General features: G+C 39.5%; 1 protein-coding gene across 3 annotated transcripts in view; it reads left to right on the top strand.

Moving 5' to 3' along the window:
• The window catches only part of TPP2 (tripeptidyl peptidase 2), a 62,837-nt gene that overhangs the window by 9,026 nt on the left and 28,625 nt on the right, over window positions 1–25,186 (top strand). For all 3 annotated transcript variants that reach the window (XM_040991162.1, XM_040991161.1, XM_040991163.1), the window contains exons 3-15: window positions 5,722–5,817; window positions 7,393–7,497; window positions 8,183–8,307; window positions 12,358–12,521; window positions 13,525–13,679; window positions 14,263–14,339; window positions 15,801–15,928; window positions 17,309–17,408; window positions 20,118–20,266; window positions 21,893–22,008; window positions 22,847–23,015; window positions 23,350–23,507; window positions 24,474–24,550. In XM_040991162.1, the coding sequence (XP_040847096.1) occupies window positions 5,722–5,817; window positions 7,393–7,497; window positions 8,183–8,307; window positions 12,358–12,521; window positions 13,525–13,679; window positions 14,263–14,339; window positions 15,801–15,928; window positions 17,309–17,408; window positions 20,118–20,266; window positions 21,893–22,008; window positions 22,847–23,015; window positions 23,350–23,507; window positions 24,474–24,550 (1,619 nt within the window). The remainder of the gene's footprint in view (window positions 1–5,721; window positions 5,818–7,392; window positions 7,498–8,182; window positions 8,308–12,357; window positions 12,522–13,524; window positions 13,680–14,262; window positions 14,340–15,800; window positions 15,929–17,308; window positions 17,409–20,117; window positions 20,267–21,892; window positions 22,009–22,846; window positions 23,016–23,349; window positions 23,508–24,473; window positions 24,551–25,186) is intronic.

Here is a 25,186-nt window from a genome sequence, read left to right as displayed (position 1 = left end):
GCCACCAGAGGAACTCTCAGGAGTGTAGAGGCGGGAGCAGGAGCGTGGGATTCAACCTGGGAGCTCCTGTGTGGGACACAGGTCTCGTAACTAGGCTTAGTGCCTATTTCTGCCATGGTAGTTTTGTCATTGTCATTTGCTATCTCTTCATGATTTCCTGGTGAACTTGACCAGGGAGAAATAGTTAGGCCATAATAACTATCGACAGGTTTTGTCTTATCTTATGGTCTTGTTAGAAAAGTTTGGGTAAGTTAAACGTAAAGATTAATTGCAAAGCAAGCATCATGTAATTCGTGATTAGCTAGTAAGCATAAAGGTTGGCAAGAATTTGAATGTGCTTGGTACTGTACTTTTTAAACCAGTAAGCAGAACTTGTGGTGAATTTTGTTACTTTAGAAAGCTAGAGAAGAGTCCTAGTAAGTCAAATAGATTGGGAACCGTTTGTTTTGAAATAAGTGTAGTAACCCAATTAAATGTATGTGTTCAAAATGTCAACATAATTTAAAGACAAATATCTCTGCAAGGCTTCTGATAAGCAAAGTCCCTAACACATATTTCTGATGATGACTTCAAGTCAGTCTGGCTTACAACTTTGATTGATAGTTTAAGTTCTCTTTAAAGAATAATATTGGCTCTGTACAGTGGCTCAGTTGGTTATTCCTCCCACTTCAAGTGCCAGGATCCCACATGGTTTGTGTCTTGGCTACTCCACTTCCCATCCAGCTCCCTGTTTGTGGCCTGGGAAGGCAGTGAAGGATTGCCCAAAGCCTTCGGACCCTGCGCCCATGTAGGGGACTTGGAAGAAGCTCAAGGCTCCTTATCTCAGATTGGCTCAGTTCTGGTCACTGTGGCCATTTGGGAAGTGAGCCAGTGGATGAAAGATCTTTCTCTGTGTCTCCTTCTTTGTAAATCTGCCTTTCTAATTTAAAAATAATAATAATAAATTTTTTAAAAACCCTTGAAACAAGGTTGTGAATAATACTTTTTAGAATATTTACTTTTTGTTAAAGATACAGTTATAGAGAGCATGGGCAAGAGACAGATGTGTCTTCCATCCCCTGAGTAACTGGGCTGGGTGGAAACACAGGTGCTTTATCCGAATCTCCCCTGAGGTGCAGAGAGCCAAGCACATGTGCCCGCTCCCTGCCTTCCCAGTCACATTAAAAGGGAGCTGGATCAGAAGTGGAGCCGCTGCGACTCAAACGGCACCCATATGGGATGCCACAATACTCCATGTTCTTCAGTTTTTTAATCTTTTTACTAAGCTTAGACTGTTTGTAGAATTAGTTTGCTGAAGAAAATTTTGTTCTCAGGTCCTTCATTTTTTGGGAAGTTTTCTTGCATTGTATCCTGTAGGATTTTTCCCCTATTTTTGCTATTCTTTTATCTGAAATTCCTGTTAATTTTAATCTCTGGCTTTTTGTCCTGAACAATTTCCAGGAATTTTCCAGGATTATCTTCTACATCTTGTGTGAGCTTTGTTTAATTTTGCCCATTTTTAATTGCCAAAGCCCCTTTATTGTGTCTCAGCATATTTTATTTGGTTATTTACAGAATTTTATCTCTGAGAAAAACAGGTTGCTTTGACTTTTGTTTTCTGTTACACTGTTTTTTCACCTTCCTCCTCTGAATCTCCTCCTCTGCGTCCTGGAGCAACCCTTCTTCCACCTCAACACTCTCCCTTTCCTTCACGCTCTCCTGCCTCCCCTTCCTCCCCTCTCTGTCTCTCCACCTTCCCTTTTTCTTATTCTCTACTTTTTTTGTTTTAAATGTTTTCTATAGTTGTATAGTCAACTATGGTTGCCTGTCTTGGTTAGCAAGGCACAAAAGAAGTTATTTGTGAGTTTTTTGCTTAGTCTTTTTGATGGTACGTTTTAGTGTGGGATAATACTTCTGTTTGGGAGACACTGCAAAATAACTAAAATATGTTTCCATTAGCAGTGTATAAGAGTTTTAATGGTTGTATGTGTGTGTGTGTATACATACGTAGGGTTGCTCAGCTACCAAAAAGAGCTGTTTGGCCTGCCATTAAGAGGAATGAAATAAGCAGTAAGCCTGTGACAGGGACCTCCAGTGATGTTTGCAGTGGCTCATCTGTCATGCTGCTGTCTAAACCTTCCTGTAAAGTGGCATCCTAACATGGTTCCTATAGGAAGGGTTGCCTGATTGATCAAGTTGAGACAGGATGTGAGGTGAGACTAGAAATCTGATTGATTATTCCTTGTATAAACTTGCTGCCAGTCTTCATGGTTTCAGCACGTCTTACCATCAGCACTGCAGCATAATCCACACTGAGGTGTAAATGCGTTTTCCAGTGGCCATTAGAAGGAATCGTTATTATCCATTAGGATTCTGGCTAGTTGGATCTCTCCAGCTCTTCAGGAAACTTTACTTTCAGAAAGCAAGACAATATAATCTTCACATTGGCTTACCTTAGTCATACTTCAAAACGAATAGAATGTTTACATTAGCCCATCAACTGCTGAATGTCTTATTTTCCCAGTTTAATATCTATTACTGATTAGATGCTTTGAACATTTAAATAATCTCATTCTTCAAGGGTACTGTTTGTATACATCAGAAATTGCTGTTTTGTCACTTTTGGCCAGTGCTACTCCCATGAGCAGACAGAAGGAAAAAATTTATAGAAGAACCTTAAAGCCATTAATTATGAAATAATGCATACATAAAGTATATGCTAGACTGATATAGAGCTTAATGAATGAAGCAAAATGGTTGTATATGTATATCCCACTTAATCAGGAAGAGGAATATTTCCAGTCTCGAGAACTTGATGCTTTCTTTCCATTCAGAGTCTGTTCCAACTCTATGTGATAATCATTTGTTGCCTGCCTTTGTAGTTTGGCTCTTGAAATTTCTAGGAAGAGCCTCACTGGTGTATCATTTTTTTTTAACTTGTCTATCCCTTGGTAGCTTTGAGAAATTTAAGAATGATGAAATTCATTGGTGTCATTGGCATATCTCAGTGATTTGTTCCATTTCATTACTTGCTGTATGTGTCTCTTTCCTTTGACGGGCAGCTGAGTTGTTCCCATTTGGGGACTATTTCTAACCAATCCTGAGAGAACTTTTTTGCATCTGTAACCTGGGCGTGTACATTTCGGTAAGATGTCACTAGAATGCGTGCCTGGGAATGGAATTGCTGAGACATAGAGATTCAGCCTCACTGTTTCCTACCAGTTTTGCAAGGATTTGTACTAAAATTAGCAGGGTCTGCGTGTTTTAATAGCAGTGCTACCTTTCCAAAACATATGGTATCTTCACCTGTTCTGTGATTTTAACTCTTGCAAGTGTCTTCTCATTTTGTATATGTTTTCATTTTCCACATGATGTCTTTTTTAAACAAGTAATTCATTAATTTGAAAGTCACGTTTATGTGAATATATGTATATACGTGTGTGTGTGTGTGTGTGTATAGAGAGAGAGAGGGAGAGAGAAAGAGAGTTCTTTCATTTGCTTGTTCACTCTGTAGCTGGCTGCAATGGCTAGGGACTGGACCAGGCTGAAGCCAGGAACTAGTCCCAAGATCTCCCATGTAACCATATACTTGGGCCATCTTTTGCTGCTTTTCCCAGATCATCAACAGGCAAAGTAAAAGTGGAGCACTGGGGACATGAACCAGTGCCTGGATGGGATGCCAGTATTGCAAGCCCTTCCTTTCCCGCTGTGCCAAAACTCTGGCCCCTCTCTGTCATGTCTTTTGATGGATTGAGGTTTTTTAATTTAGTTGAGTATCTATCTGGGCTTTCATTAGGGCTTTTCGTGTCTTTAAAAAAAAAAAAACTCTTGACTCTAAGATCATGAAGAGATTCTCTTGTATTTTGATAAGTTTCAGTTCTCTTCATATTCGATATTAGAGTTTACCTGGAGTTGATTTTGTTCTTAGTTGGTATAGGAGTTGTATTTTCTTTCTTGTTCTATAAATAGAATGAATGTCCCAACACCAATGTTAAAATGCCATAATTATACCAGTATCTTGATTTTACTTTATAAACTACTTTAGTGAGTACTGTCCTCTAGGCTTAGTAAATGACTTGGTCAGATTGAGCACAATATTTGGATACAGCCGTACCTAGAAAAAGTGGTGTGTGACACATGCCGTATGGCTGATGAGACAAACAGCTTTAAGCAAAAACAAAGAAAACCAGAAACAAAACTCCTGGAGGATAGTACGACATGACACAGTGACACTTGCGAGACTTGGGTCATTCAGAATGTTACTCTTGGGCATTGTTTTTTAGAGGATGATGAATATATAAAGCTTTGATTTTTAAAGTGATGGAAAGTAACTATAGATAACACTCCTGTGAAAGATAACCTGTTGTATAGTTGCCTCACACAGTTAGCTTTACTCAGGGGACTGGCATGGAGCCTGTAGTGCTGACATCCCATTGAGATGCCAGCGTGTACCCTAGCTGTTCCACTTCTGCTCCAGCTCCCTGTCTAAAGCCTGGGAGAGCAGCAGAGGATGGCCCAAGTCCTTGAGACCCTGCACCCACATGGGAAACCTAGAAAGAACCTGGCCCCTGTCTTCAAATAGACTCAGCTCTAGCTGTTGAGGCTGCTTGGCGAAGGAAACAGTGGATGGACGGTCTGTCTCTTCTCTCTGTACATCCTTTCCAGTAATAATGATAATAAAAAAGCTTTACTTTAGGCTGTGGTTACATAGCATAACCCAGATTTTTAATCTTTGATTTCTTGTTTTTTAGTTTAATTTTGTATCTAGGCTGCTTTCATTGTAAGGAAATTATATCATTATGAAATGAATGGGATTCAATAGATTTTTAATCAGGTCTAATTTATAATTAAATGTCATTTATGTCTATCTGTTTTTTACCATATTGTATATTTCAAGTAATTACGATTAAATATCTTGACTTTTTATTTTGCTGCTCATTTAATTATTATTATTCTGTTTTTGGGAATTTCATGGCTTTTTGTGGCTGTTCATACAGACAAGACAAGTTGCCAGTTGCCTGGGTTTACAAAGTCAGATATGTGGTGCAACACTTGGAGTGAAATGTTCTCTCAGTTTGCCTGCAAGTGCTTACTTTGTGTGGCTGCAGACTTTTATTATTGTTATGGTTGTTTCATAGGCTGTTGCAAGAACATTAAAGCTAAGTCTCCATTCTGTAAGGATGAGATGCAGAGTGATGAAAGGGAGAAATGAGGTGTCGTCCATGTTTAAAAAGTGTTGGTGGGCGTTTATCCCAGTGGTTAAGAGCTGATTGAGACTGACGACACACCATATCTCCGGCCCTGGTTTGATCCCTATCTCCAGCTGCTAATTCTTGCAGGTGCCAATGAGGGCACAAATGTTTTAATTCTGCTGCACACATGGCAGATCTGGATTGAGTTCCAGGCTCTCAACCTCTGCCCAGCCCAGCTGTGCTACAACTGCTGTGGGCATCTGGGCAATGAATTTAGCTAATCTGATGTTTACAAACCATGAAGCATTGTATACATCAAGTATTATTCCTGTTGAATCGTCGTATTTATGGATGAGAGAAAGAAACTGCGGAGATAAAGACTGCTTAAAATATAAGTGCTTCTCCCTGAGCCTGCTTTCTCCACTTGAGCTGTTAGTATGGGAATGGAAGAACTCCCCAGCACTCCCAGTCATGTGGTACTGGATTGAGAACTATTTACAAGTGAATAATGTACCTGTGGTTTTTGTTTGTTTGTTTTTTGTTTTTTTAGATTCCTACAAGCTGGATAAATCCCTCCGGCAAATACCATATTGGCATAAAAAATGGCTATGACTTCTATCCAAAGGCTCTCAAGGAAAGGATACAGGTAACATCCAGCCTGGTTTCTGGACTTTTTCCTACTGAGGAAGACAAAGTTCTTTCATGGACCAGCTAAGTCTTAACCCTTATCTGTGTCGGGGGACTGGGTGGCTTTCAAACTTAACTGCTGAAAGATTATCTAAAATGGAACATTATCTAAAATGGTGGTTCTTAATTCTGCGAACAAAGAGGAGCTTAGGGAATCTGTTGAATACACTAAAAATATATTCAGTTTTTTTTTTTTTTGGTATGATTTATGAGAGATAGAATATAGCTTTCTTTGGATTTTTTAAAATTTTCCTTACTTGAGAAAGGTTAGAGGTTTGATTGAGAATTCTTATTTTCTTGATTCTGTTTCTGTTAATTGTCCCACTTTTCCTGACTAGTTTTCTTGCTTTCAGCTAGTTAGTCAGTATTAAAAAGATTAATCAGGACTACTGAAGTACAGCAAACACAAGTCTGTCATCGAGAGAAATAAAAGGCATGTCTAGCATGAGTCAGTGCTGTTCAGGAGAGCTTTGGCAGCGGACTTAACTTGCAGGGTCTCCGCTGTCCATCCTGGCAGTCTCAAGCCACAGTAGCTGTTGAGAACTTGAAATGTGCTTGTTAGTAACTGAAAAGTAAGTTTTATGTAATCTGAAATGTAAGTTTAAATGGCAGCATGTGGCTAGTGGCTATTGCAGTAGACCATACAGCTTTAGAAGATTCTAGCATTTCTAGCTGAAATACTAGAAACAGACATAACCCCAGGTTTCAGAGGTAGAGCAAGATGTAAGCCTTGAAAATGGGCCTGATGTGTAAGGTGCATGAGCCACAGAAATTTATAGATCATCTGTGCAGATTTTATTCATTCTGGCATCCTCAAAAAGCTATAAAAGAATTGGGCACATACCATATCAAATACTGTTTTATCATAAAATGAATGTAATGGCATTTTAATGCTCTATAAAGTGCTATCAATTGTGTTGATGACATGTGATATAATAAGTTAAAATGCACCCTTCTTTTAGCTTGAGTTGACTGTTTTGCTAGAAAGGATTTCTTTGTCTTTTGGGAGCTACCATGGTTTAAAGATACTGGAGTTAAAAAAAACTAAGACCGTTTCAGTAATTACATAACGTTTTTCAGTTAGTGAGGATAGGAAAAAAGTAAACAGATTGAGGACACCTGCATATCCATCAAAGTGCAGCCGTAGTGTTATTTTAGTTCTAAGCTTGCACTTGGGTGTGGGGCCAAAAAAGAGTGCTTTCGTACTTTAAGTGACTGATAATGGCATTTAGGCGGCTAATACTTTGTGCTCCTGGAGAAGCTGAGGATTTAAATTGGGGATTATGATACATGAAAACACATTTGAAGGTACTCTGTAAGTTTGTTCTCTTAAAACCTGGGTATACAATGAGTTAACCAATTTTTAATAATTGAGCCTTGGCTTTGTCAGCTTCATTAGAAATATGGTTGTAGGAGAATTGTATGTTATCACAGCCTCTGTCAACCAGGGTCACGTAGAATAACCCTGTAGGTTATTCCAGGTTACTGGGACATTTGTCAGCCTGATTGTGAGGTAGTTTTTCTGTCTTTGCAGAAAGAACGGAAGGAGAAGATCTGGGATCCTGTTCACAGAGTAGCCCTTGCAGAAGCCTGCAGAAAACAGGAAGAATTTGATGTTGCCAACAATGGCTGTTCCCAAGTTGGTGCTAGTTGCTTTTATTTCAATATCCCCATAGAACCGTCCTGCCATCACATTCTTAGAGGACTCTTTTATGTCTCTCAGTTTATATTCTATTTAGATTTGTCATTTCCCTAATTATTTGAAAACCTGCCTTACCTTTATCTGATAATGTAAGTTGAAAGTTTCAGAGAAACAGTACATGATAGTACCAGTTCTTAATTCAGTTTGTACGTTAATCATTTTAAAGCATTTGATTACATTCATAACCACAGAACTAAAATTCAGCCTAACTTAGCCCATTAAATCGTGTATTTAATTTTGCGAATTTTAGATAATAGGGCTTACACTTAAGAAAAGGTCCTGATTTTAATATCTAAAAGTCTATGAATAATGTACGTCATAACAATTTTCTTTTAGAATTTCTTGTGTGATTGAGGTATATAGAGTGCGGATTAATGACCAGCGTATCTTGACCACTTGAAACCACCAACATGCAGCAATATCTTTCCCAAAAGAAACTGTTTTATGTTGAATATTTCTTGTTATCTGCTTTGTTTAAGCTGCAGGTTACATAGGTATAAAAAGAAAAATTTGTTACAATTTCCAGGGTAAATTGATTTTATTATTGGTTGCAATTAATACAAATTTCAGAAATATGCACGATTTCAAAATATATTATTAATCTTATTTTCTAAATTTTTAGGCAAATAAGCTAATCAAGGAGGAGCTTCAGAGTCAAGTTGAGTTGTTAAATTCTTTTGAGAAAAAATATAGTGACCCTGGGCCTGTGTATGACTGCCTGGTGTGGCATGATGGCGAAGCCTGGAGGTATGTTTTTGTTTACTCTGCAGAACAGGAAATCCTTAGAGCTATACAGTATCATCCAGTAAAATATTTGAGAGGCAAATTGACTTTTAAGTAGTTTTGAGCTTTCTAGTAGTATTTTTAACATTAAACCTGATCTGTAACTATTTTAAACAAACTTACCTCATGAACTGGCTTAACAAAGTGGTTGTTGATACACGTGAAAATATTTCTTAGTGAAATTGGACAATGTGGAAAATAGCTGAAAGTGAATATTGCAAAAATATTTTAAGATCAAAAGAGGAAAACTGAGTGAAGATTTACATAGACAGAACCTAAGTTGAAGCTACAAGTGTAATGGCAGTGGCTGAAAGGTCAGTCCAGAAATTGGAGTCTCTGCAACCTGCAGCGCGTGATTTAACCCTTCCTAACCTATTCCACTGTTAACTAGGATTCTAAAAATGGATGTTCCAAGACATAGTAAACACTGAATGTGAATATAGCCAGCGGCTCCTGGTACTATTCCTGTCATTACAGTTCAATATTTTCAGTTACCTCTCATACACCTTTCTGATTCTTAGTACTTCCAAATTGCAGTTGTGTTTTTTGGAGCTGGTTGCATGTCTTCTTGAGTCACTATCTTCATGAAAAAATATGTTCTTGTTAAAAAATCTAGGTACATGTGTGTTTAAGGGTTTCTACAATAAATCAGAGACATTTCTTTGAAACTTGATAATGAAGCATTTGAAGTTTGAGTTCCTGCTCATGTTTTATAAGATGTGGCAGTTAGAAAACATGATGTGTTGGGCCCGGCGCGGTGGCGCAAGTGGTTAAAGTCCTCGCCTTGCACCCCCGGGATCCCATATGGGCGCCGGTTCTAATCCCGGCAGCCCCGCTTCCCTTCCAGCTCCCTGCCTGTGGCCTGGGAAAGCAGTCGAGGACGGCCCAAAGCTTTGGGAACCTGCACCCGCGTGGGAGACCCGGAAGAGGCTCCTGGCTTCGGATCGGCATAGTATCGGCCCGTTGCGCTCACTTGGGGAGTGAATCATCGGATGGAAGATCTTCCTCTCTGTCTCTCCTCTCTCTGTATATCCGCCTTTCCAATGAAAAAATAATAAAAATAAATCTTTAAAAAAAAGAAAACATGATGTGAATGCTTCTGTTCTCAGCTTTTTCATCTTTATAGTACATTCTTTTTCAAAGAGGCCCTTGCTGTCACATGTGTAGATAGCAATTCATAATCTTGTCATAAATGTTTGAAATGTTCAGCTGAAGGAGAAATTCCTACTGCACTTGGGATTGAAGGTGTTCATAAAATATCTGCATATAATTATTACAATCCATATAGTAAATGCTAGTGCAGCTTTCATATGCAGAATAGATCTCCCTTGTCTTCTAGGATTACATTCCAGGGTCCCCAGAGGATGTCTGAAACTGCTTAAGACCAAACCCTATGTGTGCTATTGTTTTCATACAAAAATACATACATGAATTCAGTGCCTTTTCCATCGCAGTTAAGTAGTTACACCTTGTACTCAAGTGTAACTTTTGTAGTTTGATGTATGATAGCAAAATAACATGAGTTTCTTTTTTTCTTCACAATTTCTTGGGTAGAAGACTTTTTTAAAGTGTAAATTCTACTTTTTACCTTTTTCGCTTACAGAAAGCTGTAACTTTTCAGGCAGGTTCAGGTTGCCAGCATCATCAGTCCTGTGCTTTGGGGCTGTTACTAAGTAAAGGAGTAAAATTAGCATAGGCATGGTGAGACTGTGGCGATCAATTTGATAGACCAGATGGCTGACAGGTTACTGCTCAGTGGGTCACACTGCATGGCTACTTTGGAAAAGGGGATGGTTCATATAACAGGCAGGATGTGATGAGAGGCAGAGTCAAGAAAACAGGGAAAGACAGAGACTAAGAGGAGGAAATCTATGTGCTGACTCACTCCCCAGGTGGCACATGGCTAGAGGTTAGCGGGTTGAACCCAAGAGCCTGACACTTCATCTGGGGCCCAGGTACTTGGGCCATCTGATGCTGCAAACCTGTGCTCTTAGGGCATACCACTGTTACAAGCCAACACTTGCACCTTCTGTGAACAGTGCTAGCACCAAGATTTTTGGTTTTTTAAAGAGTTCTATATTTATTTGAAAGGCAGAATGAGAAAGAGGGAATGACAAGGAGAATCTTTCATCGGGCTCACTCCCCAGGTGGCCTCGCTGGGACTGGGCTAGCCAAACACTCCATCCCAGTGTGCCCACTCAGCCTTCCCGGGTGCATGAGCAAAGAGCTGGATCCAAAATGGAGCAACCAGGAGCTCAACCAGTGCGTCAGTGTGTGATGCCAGGGTTGCGGCTGGTTGCTAAACTCACTGTATAACAGTGGCAGCCCTGATGCTCAATGTGTTACAGAAGAAGATTCACAACTTAAAACCTAGGAATTATTTCTGGCATGTATTGTTTAGCATTTCCATATTGTTATTAACCGCAGGTTAAACTGTAGATGACTAGGACCCACTGTACTAGGTTATTTTGTTTGGTGTGCACATGTCCAAATGCATATTTGTTTTGAACTTTTTTCCTCCAAAATACCTTTTTAAAATAGTTTTCTTTCTTAAGAATTTGCTTTTATTTATTTTTATTTTATTTGTTTGAAAGGCAGAGTTAGAGGGAGATACAGATTTTTTTTTTAAGATTTATTTTTATTGGAAAGGCAGATATAGAGAGAGGAGAGACAGAGAGGAAGATCTACCATCTGCTGAGGTTTTTCCGGATCTTGCACATGGTTGGAGAAGCTGGGTGTTGAACTGACGCTCTTACAGGATGCTGGCATTGCATGAGGGAGTTTAACCACTTTCACTTCCCTAAAAACTGTTGTGATTTTTTGTTGTTGTTGATAAAATGCAGTTACATAGAAAGGTGTAGATGGCTTTGATGGCAGAGGGGAAAGATGCAGAGGGCATCAGAAGAACTGTGAGAGTTTTTGTTGTGGTCACGCAGTGTGATGGGAGATCAAGGGCCAGGCATAAGGACGTTCTGGGGTTACGGACTTGGCTAGAAACCATTGGAAACATAGAAGATAAGACTTGAAATTGCTGACTGTGTGCTTAGTTGCTGCAGGAGAAACGAAGGGAAGACACTGTAGGTGACCCTCATCCTAGGTGCTAACCAGTCATACGTTTTGAAATAAAATATGCTGCTAACTATAGCAAATAGAAGATTTGGTGGCATACTTTTAACCTTTTAACCTCAACCCTGATTCCAACTGTTACACTGTTTTCTCTTTGCCTTTTCCCACAGAAGTATTCAGTTGTCTATACCGGGGTGTAGTCCATATTTTTTTGAAAGGCTGATAACAGCACTTTGAGCTGTCACATTGGCAGAAGCATCAGAACAACCTTTTGGGGATTCTTCCAAACTGTTATAATTAGTTAATGGGATATATATGGTTCAGAAAATATGATAAGAACACTCTCATTGTGTTCTACTCTAGTGGACTTCAGTTAATGTTAGCAATGTTGGAAATTTGTTTTAAAACACAATTCTTATTCTTTAAAAAGCAAAGTAAGTGTATAATAGCTAAGAACCTAATATTGATTTTTAAATGTTGTACATTCTATTTGTGACTCTTCAATCAAACTGTGTTCTAAAGGCATTTGGAATGTATTATATTTTAAAAGTTAACAAAATAAAGGAGTGTAAATAGTACTTTCTGTGAAAGATAAATATTTGGTTAAGGCTTTTAAAATGAGAGGACCAAACCCATCCATGTACAGTTTGTCGTTTCAAGAAACCCACATAAGCTTCTTGTAAAGAAGAAGTAAGAAGTCAGGCCAGTGTTTCTAAACTATTTAAACTTGTCTAAAGCTTTAGATCAAACTTTGGTTCTAACTTCTCAGGTGGCCAGATGGTTTTCTGGGATTTTGTGATGGATGAGAGGAATCTTCGATTTTTGTGCATGGTATTTGTTCATAATAGGAATAGATAGTATGAAGAGAATTGAGAAACCATATTATGTGATCTTCAGAAAAGTGAAGAAATGATTAAATTTTGCTGTCTACTCTTTGTCAATTAACAGAGCCTGCATTGATTCAAATGAAGATGGAGACTTGAGCAAAGCAACAGTGTTGAGGAACTACAAAGAGGCCCAGGAGTATGGCTCTTTTGGCACAGCTGAGATGTTGAATTACTCTGTTAATATTTATGATGATGGCAACCTGCTCTCAATTGTGACCAGTGGAGGTATTCTGTTCCTGACTTTCTAATGAGAAACATTCCTGTAGCCCCGAGCAGCAGCGTACAGACTTCAGTGTAGAGGTCTCCTCTGGTAGACTAGTTTTGAAACCATGTTTGTCAACATGACTCAGTAGCAAAGGTTGTTTGTTTTGTCATATGGTGAAGGGTTTATTCTAGCAGTGATTCAACAGAAAGTTGAAGTGTAATGTTCTCCATAAATTAGAGCTATTTTGTCATCTCTTGTTTAAATGGATTAATTCATACTTTAGTGTGTGTGTAGCTCAACCTTATTTTTGTTTACTTCATGTCAGAGCACAGAAGTAGATCATACTTATTGTGTATCTATGGATTCTTACATTATGTATTCATTTTTTGTTAATGGATGTTTTGCTAATTGATAAATGAGCCTTTGGGGTTTTGTTTTGTTTTGTTTTGTTTTTAATGATGATGCTGTGATGTCTTGGTGTACATACACCTGCATTTCTGTTTGGTCTGTGATTAGAGGCAGGAGTCCTAGGCCATGGAGTGGGCCTGTGTTCAGGTTATACTCCCAAGCAGCAGTGTAGAGTATTTATGCCTGTTTCTCAGATGTTACCCATCCTGAAATGTATGCAGAGACATTTCTCTGTGGTTTTAATTTGATTTTCTGAGATGACTGATGGAATTGTATTTTCCCATTTCCCACTTGATAGCCTCTTATGAAATGTCTTTTTCATAAATTTCACCCATTTGAGATGAGGTCTTTATACACACACAGAAGTATTTTTTTATATATATATTCTGGATATAAAATTTTATTTGTGATTTGGAATTTTGCTTTCAATGAACAGGTGGAATCAGGGTAGAGAATAATATATATAATTCATGGAGTTTGAATTTCATGAATTATAAGTGATATATCAATGCATAGATCAGACTTTTATCATTTTATCAAGATTGATAATAGGCAGATTGAATCGTTAGAATTTTGTCAATGAGAACATTTTGTTATTTTGACCTCTTCCTCTAGGAGCTCACGGGACACACGTAGCGAGTATAGCTGCTGGTCATTTTCCAGAAGAACCTGAACGGAATGGGGTAGCTCCTGGTGCTCAGATTCTTTCAATCAAGATTGGTGATACCAGACTAAGCACAATGGAAACAGGCACAGGCCTCATAAGAGCAGTGAGTACCTGTCAATCTTGGAGTGAAAAGCTTCAAAGATTGAGGGTGTTGGGTATTTTTTAAGCTGGTAAGGATACATGAAATATATAAGACTAAGAAGAAGACTTACTTATTTTTTAATTATGTTAAAAATTTACTAGAATTCTTTGGCTTAAACTTTGTTTAAAAATTTGTTGTAGTTTTCGTTTTTAGTATATTTCAGCAGATGATTTTGAGATTTAAAAAAAAATTGTAACCTAACTTCCATCAGCTTTAGAGGAATTTAGCAGCTCAGGATTCTGTAGTTCATTTTAACATTTGCAATGGATTTTAGAATGTAGAAGGCCCGTTGAGTTCCCTCTACCTGTCACCCTCCTTGACCTCACTCCATTCTGGAAATGTTAGTTTTATTTTTGTTTGCTACTTAGTATTCTGTTCATTAACTTTTTTTTTTTTTTTTTTTTGTACCTCACCTGATTCCTAGCAGTAACTTAGTGATCAGGGTAGGATTTGTTAAAGAAATTAAGATTATTTGCGTTTGTTTTAGCAAGTAAGCTATTTCTGTAAATTCCTACTTAATATAGAGTTTTAATATTTTTAATAGATGATAGAAGTTATAAATCACAAGTGTGATCTTGTAAACTACAGCTATGGAGAAGCAACTCACTGGCCAAATGCTGGGTGAGTATTATCAGCCATGGAGTCTCATTGGCTGAAGAGCCTAAAATGTCTTTCACAGATGGTTAAATGTCACAGTGGAAAAACAGGGATTACGGTGGTTAGTTGGTAACTGTCTCCTGGGTCCTAGACCCTACTCTGTTGCTTATGATGTCAGTCTCAAGCGTAGTGGCCCCTCAGCTCTTACCTTGGTTAGTCTAACCTTGCAAGTCTTCCTAACAGTTTGCAGATCTCTGGTGTTTGTAGAATGTGTGGGTCATCCCTGTTAGTACTCCTACCAGAGTACTGTGACCCAGAAACCTCTGTCAGCTTTGCTGCCTGACTGACCGTGAGCCTTGCTGAAGCCCTGCTGTTGTCTTCAGTGACTCTGTAGTGATGGGACACTGTCTCATGTCTCCTCAGTCCATGTTGGTGTCTTTCACTGCCAAATCCAGTGCCAGAGCCCTAGCCTGCTGTTGCTTGGCTTTTTTCTTCATAGCAATAACAATTTGAAATTACCTTAGATTATTTGCTTATTGATCACCTGCCCCTCACTGCCACCAAGCCATTCAGACAAACTTAGCAGTAGGGTTCTGTAAAGTCCTGTCAATGGTTAAGTGACCAAACAAGACCCTGTCATTTGCCTTTGTTAAACAGGCTGATTTTCTCTGGCCCAGGTTCCTTGTGAAGTGTTGTTTTGCTGCTCTGCTAACACACCCAGTCGTCCTCAGTCGTTCCCACTTCATTATCTTACACACCTAAGTGTGCTTCCCTCTGTCTGACATCCATCCCTTTGGGTAGTTTCCCAGCTTGTCTTTCCGTGCTCACATTAACCCTGTACCTTTTTTAATTAACTTGGGTTTCTTCTTCAGAACCTGACTTTGTCACCTTCAGTTATGCCAGTATGTTTTTTTACTTGCTATCCAGTTCTAACAAGATTTCTTCTGTATTAAAATCATATGCTTAAGTGCTTCCTCTGCTTAGTTTCCCCTTCATTGTTGCAATGAAAAATAACATTTTTGACTTAAACAGTTCTGATTATAAACGTATATGCAGATTTCTAGAGTGGTTCCCATTGTAGACGTTATTTGAAATGGGGGTGGAAATTAAACCAGCCATTGCCCCACTACACAGTCATTGTTAATGTTTTAGTATTTTGTTAATATTTACTGCTTTTTAGTACTACAAAGTAATCTATCATTTTCTCAACATGTCTTTCCTTCATTGAGACTCCAATTATACTGTGTCCCTTAAAATGGCTTTATCAAGTCCCACCTAACACTAGATATACCAGAACTTATGTAGACCTTGGTTCTATAAACTTCTCGTGAGCAGGACTCCATTATTTTAGTTGAGAAAGTGTACTCGGTAATTCTAATGTGGAACCCATTTTTAGTCTCATTTTAATACAAATCTTATTTGCAAGTTAATGTGTCTATTAAAATGTGACAGTTTTTTTATGTCTAAAAGATTTCTCTTTTTCAGGAGAATTTGTGAAGTAATTAATGAGGCAGTCTGGAAGCACAACATAATTTATGTTTCAAGTGCTGGAAATAATGGTCCATGCCTTTCTACAGTTGGTTGTCCAGGTGGAACTACATCAAGTGTGATAGGTTAGTTTCCTGTTTCAGAAGTATGATTGTTTAAAAATAAGCTGATTACAGGATTCATCAAATGGCAATTGTGATTCTACTGTGTAGAGATACATCTTAAGCTTCTACTCAGAACTGTCCGCTAGGGGATCAGCTTCACTAGAACTTACAGTCCAAAATAGATTAATGGACCAGTATTGTCACAAATGGGTAAGTCACTGCCTGCAGTCCTGGAGCCCTGAATCGGGGCTGTTTGCACTCCCTCTTGCTCCACTTCCATTCCAGCTCCCTGTTGGTGCACCACGGAATGCAGCAAGTGATGGCCTAAATGTCAGTACCCATGTGGGTGCCCAGGTAGAGTTCTTGGCTGCTGGTTTGAGCCCGGCCCAGCCCTGGCTGTGGCACCAATTTGAGAAATGGATGAGTGGATAGAAGAAATCTCTGTGTCTTGTCCCCTCTGCCTTTCAAATATAGAAAAGAAATCTTACAAATAAAAGAAGACCAATATAGAAGGGTTAATAGATTTACAGAGTCAAAGTTTAGGTACATTAATATGTATAATTCACCAAACAATCCCATAAGATACTTGTTATATGTTTTTAAAGATTTATTTATTTATTTGAAAAAGTTACAAAGCAAAAGATCTTCCTCACACTAGTTCACTCCCCCAGATGACCACAATAACCAGGCTGGAAGCCAATAGCCGGGAGTTTCTACAAGGTCTCCCACGTGGGTCAGAATCCCAAGCACATGGCTGCTTTCCTGCTTCTTTCCCAGGCACATTGACAGAGTTGGATCAGAAGTGGAGCAGCTGGGACTCAAACTGGAACCCAGATGGGATGCCAATCCTGCAGATGGTGGCTTTACGCACTACACCACAACACCAGCCCCACGATAGTTGTTAGTATTATGGCTGATATAAAGTTAGGTTTTCTTGTTCCTTATTACATTTTTTTTCTTTTTTAAAGATTTATTTATTTTTATTGGAAAATTGGATTTGCAGAGCAAAAAAAGAGACAGACAGGAAGATCTTCTATCCACTGGTTCACTTCCCAAGTGGCCACAGTGGCCAGAGCTGAGCCAATCCAAAACCAGGAGTTTCCTCCTGGTCTCCCATGCAGGTGCGGGGTCCCAAGGCTCTGGGCCATGTTCGACTGCTTTCCTAGGCCACCTGCAGGGAGCTGGGTGGGAAGTGGAATAGTGGGATACACACCAATGCCCATATGGGATCCTAGTGTGTGCAAGGCGAGGACTTGAGACACTAGACTGCGGTGCTGGGCCCCCATTTTTTTTAAAGTGAGACAACTGTTGTAAAATATTATACAGTGTATCCAAATGAATAATGGATTTGGAATTGGGATCTGCGTTTTGTTTGGGATGGTGATTGGATTTCTTTCCCAGGTGTTGGTGCTTATGTTTCACCTGATATGATGGTTGCTGAGTACTCCCTGAGAGAGAAACTACCTGCGAATCAGTACACGTGGTCTTCTCGAGGCCCCAGGTAGGTGCAAGGAGAACCCACCTAGTTTGGAGAGGCAATGCCACTTCCAGCGTTTCCATTTTGATTTGCAATCTCATCTTAGATAATTGAGGAAATAAAACACAGTTATTCTGTTACATGAATGATGTGACATAACTGTTTATAACTGTTATGGCCTGTCCCTGTAAAGGACATGTAAAGAATATCTTCAGAAAGTAACAAGGGTATTCTTTTCAATAATTTTGATGTTTGAGTTTTGGTGGAAAAAAGAAAATGTGCCCTTTTCTCCAGCATCGCACTTATCCTGCCTCCCTGTGCTCATTTTTTGAAGTTACAACCTGCATGATCTTGGAGTAACTGGTGGGGGCTCTTTATGTAAGCAATTTCTAATCAACAATTGAAATTCGTCTGTTTTGGTTTCTTGCACTCCATTGATGTGTGTTTATCTGATTCCAGAAACTGAGTATCTTTCTCAGGAGGTATATGAAATCCTAATTTGTGTGATGCTTCATATGGCATCAGTGCAAATGCCTTTTAAAAAGTAATGCCTGTCTTAACCCCTTAAACCTGTCTGGAGTTAATTTTTCAAAACAATCTTTGAATTCACTTGAGTAAATGCTTTATTGTTTAGAAGACAAGAACGGTATGTGATATGGGTTCAGAATACCACTGCAGGGTGAGGAGGTTAGAGAACTGGGAGCAGTTATGTGAGCCTTTCACAGAGGAAGTGCCGATGGGCTGGCTTGTTGGATGGGGAGGGTGTGAGAGGTGGGCAAGGGGACACCATGAGGAAAGACAGCATGCACTCGAGAGAATAACCGTTAGACTTGTGTGTTTAGAGTGTAAAACAGATACTAAGGGGTGGTGGAAAATAGGGTCATGAAAGTTGGTTGGGACCAGACCAAATGTGATGTTCAGTTCTCGGAGTTATAGGTATCTTCTTAGACTTCTCCAGGTAATTTTTCTTTAAAAAATATTTATTTCAGCAATTTAGTGTAAACTCTTTGGCAATGAAAACAACCACGTGAATGACTAGGCTTCATCTTGTACCATAGACTGCCCTAATTAGCCCCAGAATACCACTGAACTGGGTTGCCTGCGGTTAACTGGTTGAATTGTTGAAAGTTTTTAAATTATTGCTTTTAATTATTTTCAAAACTGAGTTTGAAGTTTTAAGTTTTGTGCTATAATCCCATAAAGAAACAAAGTATTGGGGAATTTTAAACCATTTTTCCCAGTCTTATTTGGCATAGAAGATGTAAAGAATTTTTTTTAATATCAAACATTAGTGAATTGAAAGGAGAGCTTAGGTTAAGACACTGGTTCACATACTGCAAAGTGAGAGAATTTATTTGACTCTTATTATATAATAAAGTATTTTTGCATATATTTAACTATTAAGATATAAAATCCAAAAATTGGGTGCTATTCCCCAAACAATATGTCTTGTGGCAGTCATTGAAAAAGCAGTGCTTTTCAGATGGTCAGACTTGAACGTTGATTTACTTGACTTCCTGGTGCTTTTTAAAGACAGACTATCAAATAAAGTCTACATAAGCACATTTTGGTTTTATTATATGTTATAATTTAGAAGAAAAATGTCACTAATTTATTCTTAATTATAAGGAAAATGTTTCTTAAAACATTTATGGAATACTGTTTTGAACATGTAAAATGGCTTTATTACTTTGCTACTCTAACAGTGGAGAATTAATAAAGAATAAAAAGCAATCAGGATTCAGCGCTGTTCCCAAATATTTTTCAACTGTAAAGTACTGAGTGATCATTGTGAATATCGGTAGACAGTATGCAGTATACCCAAGAATGCTCGTTCTCTGTGATATGTACAAGTGACCTTCTCCCAAATGTCCTTTGAATCATCATTCTAGAGGCAGGAGTGGCAGCGGCTCACCTGGCTCAGGGAGAAGGGTCGAGGCAGCAAGTGCAGAGGCCTCTGGAGGCCTTTCGCTCTGCGTTTCCAGAAGCAGGGAGTGTGTACAATTAGGTTCATTTGGGAGAGAGGACAGAGCTGTGTTGGATGCCAGTGTTACTCAGTAAACTGTGCTGAGCTGAAGCCTCAGCTGGGCCGTCGTGCTGGTCTTACACACTGTCTTGACGTAAATCTGAGTTGAACTGTGCTGTAAGTGTGAAATGTACACCGGATTTTGAACACTTAGCATAAGAAAATAGCTCATCTTTATATCCTATTTTTACATGTCCAGGTAAGTAAAATACAATCTTAAGGTTCATCTGACCAGCCTTTTGCTAGCTTTAGCTTTTAAAAATATGGCCCATAGAGAATTTAAAATCACATGTAGCCTGCACTAGATTTCTGTTGCACAGTGCAGTGTTAGACTTGAAGACAAAGGAAATGCAGCAACTTTGTACACATGGAGAGTGTCTGTGTACACGTTGGAGAGTGTCTGCGGGGAGCCTGAACACCTTGATTTTTCCTGTCTAAATAGTCTTGCATCTTTGGCCTGTTAAATGTAAACCCAGGGGCATGCACACAAAGATTTCTGTCAACTTAGAAATGTTTCTAATGAGAACTGCACTAGATGTGTCTTACCCATGCCTCCCTAGAATAATGTCTGTCATTATTTGGAATGACTACAAAATAGCACATGATGTTGCACTATAGTTAATTTATTGACCAGTGATCTTTTAAAGACTGCCCATCTAAATCCAGCTTTCACAATCATAAACCAACTTCAATGGTTTTCTGCATAGTGCTGATGGGGCCCTTGGCGTGAGTATTAGTGCACCAGGAGGAGCCATAGCTTCTGTGCCGAACTGGACACTGAGGGGCACGCAGCTGATGAACGGGACGTCCATGTCTTCCCCCAACGCTTGTGGTGGCATTGCCCTAGTGCTTTCAGGTAAGCACCTTCCCGCAGATGAATGTTTAAGTTTTTAGCAAACATATCATAGAATTAATCATGTCCTGGGGAAAATTAAAACTTAAGGTAGAGAATAGTGTATGATAATTTTTGAAAATGTTTACTTGTAATTATTTGGCAGGCAGGGTGATAGAGACACAGGAAATTCTTCCATGCACTGATTCCCTCCCCAAATGCCTGCGAGAGCTGGGCTGAGCCGGAGCTAGAGGCTGAAGCTCCGTGGGGGTCCCTCACATGGGTGGAGGGGACCAAAGTACTGCAGCCCAGTCTTGAACCAGGAACCAATACAAAATACAAGCACCTCCAAAGTGTAGTTTAATCCACAATCCCTGCCCTGATAGTTAGAATTTGATTGTATATTCATTCATTCATTTAGAACAAATTCTTGTAAATTTATTGACTATGTGCTATTACTGTCAAGCAATATTTTACTGAACTTAGTGAAAAAAGATAGTTTTTGCTATAGTCAAGAGAGGCAGATTTTAAACAAAATAAACTTTATATTTCATGTTGTAAGCTGTGAAGCAAAATAAGCAGTAAGGGAGGTGGGAATTTCTCGGGTGACAAGTGGTATTAAGTAGTGTGGTGTCGGTGCTGGCTGGGACGCACGTTAGGGGAGCCAGGCTGCTGTGCAACTCCTGCCTCAGAAGTGTCCCTCACTCCCATCTTTTCTCTGTCCCCCCTCTTTGCCACACTCCTCCTGTGCCCTTGCACATCGTGTGCTGTACTCATACTGGTGCCCAGGAGCTGCCAGCATAAGGGACTTACATCATTTACTGGACTGAATGTAAATGCTTAGGGTGGGTTCTGACATGACTCTGACCTCCCTGTTAGTCCTGGTCAGCCTCACCAAGGTCTGCTGTGCCTCTCTGCTTAGCATCCTCTCTGCTGCTTTTTGGCCTTGTGGACTCATACACCGACTGGAAGACCCAGCTCTTCTGTCAGTTATGATGGAACATTGCGGTTTTGCATTATCATGAACAAAGTTAGTCATTGGATTTGCTCTTACAGCAGTGTCATGTCTGTGTGTTTCATCAACTATGCAAGGGACAGGAGTGACGACGCAGGCTCCTTTTACTCTGACAGCAGTAACACAGGCTGTCAGATTGCAGACCTCCACATTCGTTCTTGGGAAAGTAATAGTTCCCAGTTCTCGGACTTTATCCTGAAATCCTGGGTTGTTTTTCATACATAGCAAACCGTGGAATCCAGATCTCAGAGATTCTCAATGAATTTGTTAGACCTAAAGGTCCTTTTACTCTTTGAAGTTCCCCTGGTGTTTACAACATCCATTTAAAATCACTGCCAACAACCTCACTGTTTGACCAGGACTGTTTTAAAGACAATGTCATTCAAATGCCTTTCGGGGTCTCCTTCATGTTTTTGTGTTGCCTCTTCATAGACTGTATCAGTGCCACCGCCTGGACGCACAGAGATTCTTAGGGAATAGGATCTTGCGTGATGCAGGCCGTTTGAGTCAGATTGTTTATTTCAGTTATAAGATTTATATTAAAATGAATCAAAGTGTTAAAGTATGATCAGGGTCCGGGGAAGTTGGAAAAATGGAAATGTTTAATGCTTTCTCATTTGCACTTTTAATTCCAGGTCTGAAAGCTAATAATGTTGACTACACAGTTCATTCAGTCAGAAGAGCCCTAGAGAACACGGCAGTGAAGGCTGACAATATAGAAGTGTTTGCCCAAGGACATGGTATTATTCAGGTATTGTTATCTGCATAAGTGATTGATGGGTGATATATTTTTTTGAAGATTTATTTTTATTGGAAAGGCAGATATATACAGAGAAGAGGAGAGAGAGAGAAGAGGATCTTCTGTCCACCGATTTACTCCCCAAGTGGGCGTAAGGGTTGGAGCTGAGCTGATCTGAAGCCAGGAACCTGGAGCCTCCTTTGGGTCTCCCATATGGGTGCAAAATCCCAAGGCTTTAGGCTGAGCTTGACTGCTTTCCCAAGCCACAAGCAGGTAGCTGGATGGGAAGCAGGGCAGCCGGGATTAAAACCGGCACCCATATGGTATCCTGCTGTATGGTGAGGACTTCAGCCGCTAGGCTATTGCACTGGGCCCAATATATGATATTCAATATGTGATATTTTCATAGTGGATACTTATTGTGTAACACCGTTATAACAGTCACTCACCCTATCTAAATTTTAAATGACATGGCTTTAGAACTCTGAACAAAAGGACACAAAAGCAGATTTTAGTTAATGCCAGTTAGTTGAACCAAGGTAGAGAAATGTGCTGGATGGAGGACATATAAAATAAAATCAAAGTAGAAAAGTAGAGACAAAAACTTGGCGGTTCCGATGGCAACTTCCTTAGCTTCTAGATTGAAAATAATGTGTGCCATTAAGGGTGCATCCAGTGGTACGTGGCTGGCATTTTGTGTAGAAATGTGCGGTTATAAAATGGAAGAGAAATGCTAAGTTTTCACTTGTACTTTGCCACATCTAAAATCCAATTGGTTAGTATTTTGCAACTTAATATTTTCTTGATTCTACTATTTATATCTATTTGTGTCTTTTATATTCTCTTGTAGGTTGATAAAGCCTATGACTACCTCATTCAGAACACATCATTTGCTAACAAGTTAGGTTTCACTGTTACTGTTGGGAATAACCGTGGCATCTACCTCCGAGATCCTGTGCAGGTGGCTGCACCCTCAGATCACGGCGTTGGCATCGAACCTGTGTTTCCAGAGAACACAGGTAAGCAGGAGGCAGTAATGAGTGGGTGCACTCAGTTTGTGGTTTGAATGAGTGGTGTTGGACTTAAGAGGAAATAGCTCAGTTAAAAATACCCATTAAATTGTTTAAGGTCATAGCCATGCTTGTTGAGATTATGAGTGGATCCCAAGTACAGCGGAATGTGAGGAAGATTCCTTCCTGGGCTTGTGTCGGATGGCTGCTCATGTCCAGGGTAATACACAGCCAGCCAAACATACCACATTCCTAGACCGAAGATAGCACTTTTTAATGAAAGTAAGTTGGGAAAACAAACAAAAAAAAAATTTTCTAATTTTTGTTTTTTTTTTAATGCCAGAAAATTCTGAAAAGATATCCCTTCAGCTCCATTTAGCTTTAACTTCAAATTCATCTTGGGTTCAGTGTCCCAGCCATTTGGAACTCATGAATCAATGTAGACACATAAACATACGTGTGGATCCCAGGGGATTGAGAGAAGGATTACATTACACAGAGGTATTGGTTTACCTTCAATTTTATCTATCTTTACTCTTTTCAAAATGTTTAGAAGTTAAAAATAAAGGATCCCAAGTCTGTTTGGAGTACATTGCATTCTTGTTAAGAAACGGCAAAACCTTTCCACTTGCTAGATTTTCCAGTTCTTTCGTTAAATCTTTATTCATCTGAGCAGTAAGGAATTTTAAAATGACCCTGTGGCGGTAGCTGATTGACGTTGTGGTTGTTACGATATCCCATATCAAGTACCTGGCCTTAAATCCTGGCTCATTTGCTGAACCAGCTCACTGCTGATACCCTGGAGGACGATGGTGAAGTCTCAGGGTATGAGACGTTCCTGCCACCCATTGTGGGAGAGCTGGGACGCATCCAGAGCTCCCAGTTTGGGCCTGGCCTAACCCAGTCCCAAGGGCAATTGAAGAATGAGGCAGTGGATTGGGGTGTTTGTGCGTTCTGTATCTCAGGGAAATATTATTTATGACAAATATTTTTTTAAAATGTGAAAAAATGGGAAGAGAAAGAAGCAAAGCCTTTTTAATATTTTTCCTCTGATTTGTCCTTTGTTTCGCTCTGGTAAACATTGGTTAGTTAACGTTTACTTCTCACTTGAAGAAAACGTGTTCATCGAACAGTAACAAGCAAGTATAGAATGTAGTAGTAGTGTCTGTCTCAGAAGTTGTCAGTGACAGTAATTTAAACTAATTGCACTTGAGAGTAATTCATGTACATTCATTTTGTACTTGATGTCCCATTTGCTCATTAATCTGAATTAGAGATTGTTAACACAAATACTTGATTGTGCTTTTTTACTATTAATAATGTAGAATGCGGAAACTGATATTAATTTGTGTTTAGGACATTTTGACTTGAAAATTGGATTATTTTGTGACTGACAAAGTAATTATATTTGATTTTCTGCTTTTGTGAAAGCTTATGAAAATTGATACCTGTTGTTCCTTTTTCAAGGTGTGTGGCTATGATATAGCATCCCCAAATGCAGGTCCTCTTTTCAGAGTCCCGATCACCACAGTGATAGCAGCAAAGTAAGTCATGGGTTATTCACGGCTTCCTGTGACGTCCGACTTACCAGTGGTGTTTATGGAATAACGTGTGCTTGTTGAGGGTTGTTAGGGCAGAACCAGGTAACAGCTGATTCGTGCAGCTGCTGCGCCAGAGTGCTCAGTTCCCTCTGCCTTCCTCTTTCCCAGTCCCGAGGATATGACAGGATGTCTTCATTCCCCAGCATCCTTTTCATCCTTCTTTATCTGGGGTTTTCCCTTGGTTCTGCTTTTCTAATCTCCGGTGTATTCCAAACTCTTCATTTTCCCTTTGTCTTAGTCTGAAACTAGGGCTCTCAGAGCTGCTGTTAAACTTCCTGACTGAAATGCATGGTTACACCACAGAGCAGCAATCTCCCTACATTACACCACGATAACCCCACAGGAGTGCAGCCCCAGTCAGTGCTTCCTGTTGCCACGTGCTGTAAGCAGCTCATGCGTTCTAACACCAAATGTTCTAAGGATGTGCACGTTCGGGTCGTTTGCTTCAGTTATCTTGGCGTCCCCAAGTGAGAGAGTCTCTTGTTTGCAGTACCTTGGTCCAGTATGTGATAATTTCTCATTTAATTTCTGCACTCCTTGAAGATGAGATAATGCCTCCCTTTATGAGTTCCATTGCAT

This window comes from Ochotona curzoniae, unplaced genomic scaffold (assembly GCF_017591425.1).
Source record: "Ochotona curzoniae isolate NIBS_2020 unplaced genomic scaffold, NIBS_Ocur_1.0 contig_64, whole genome shotgun sequence".
Classification (NCBI taxonomy): domain Eukaryota; kingdom Metazoa; phylum Chordata; class Mammalia; order Lagomorpha; family Ochotonidae; genus Ochotona; species Ochotona curzoniae.
This window is presented reverse-complemented; position numbering and strand designations above follow the sequence as displayed.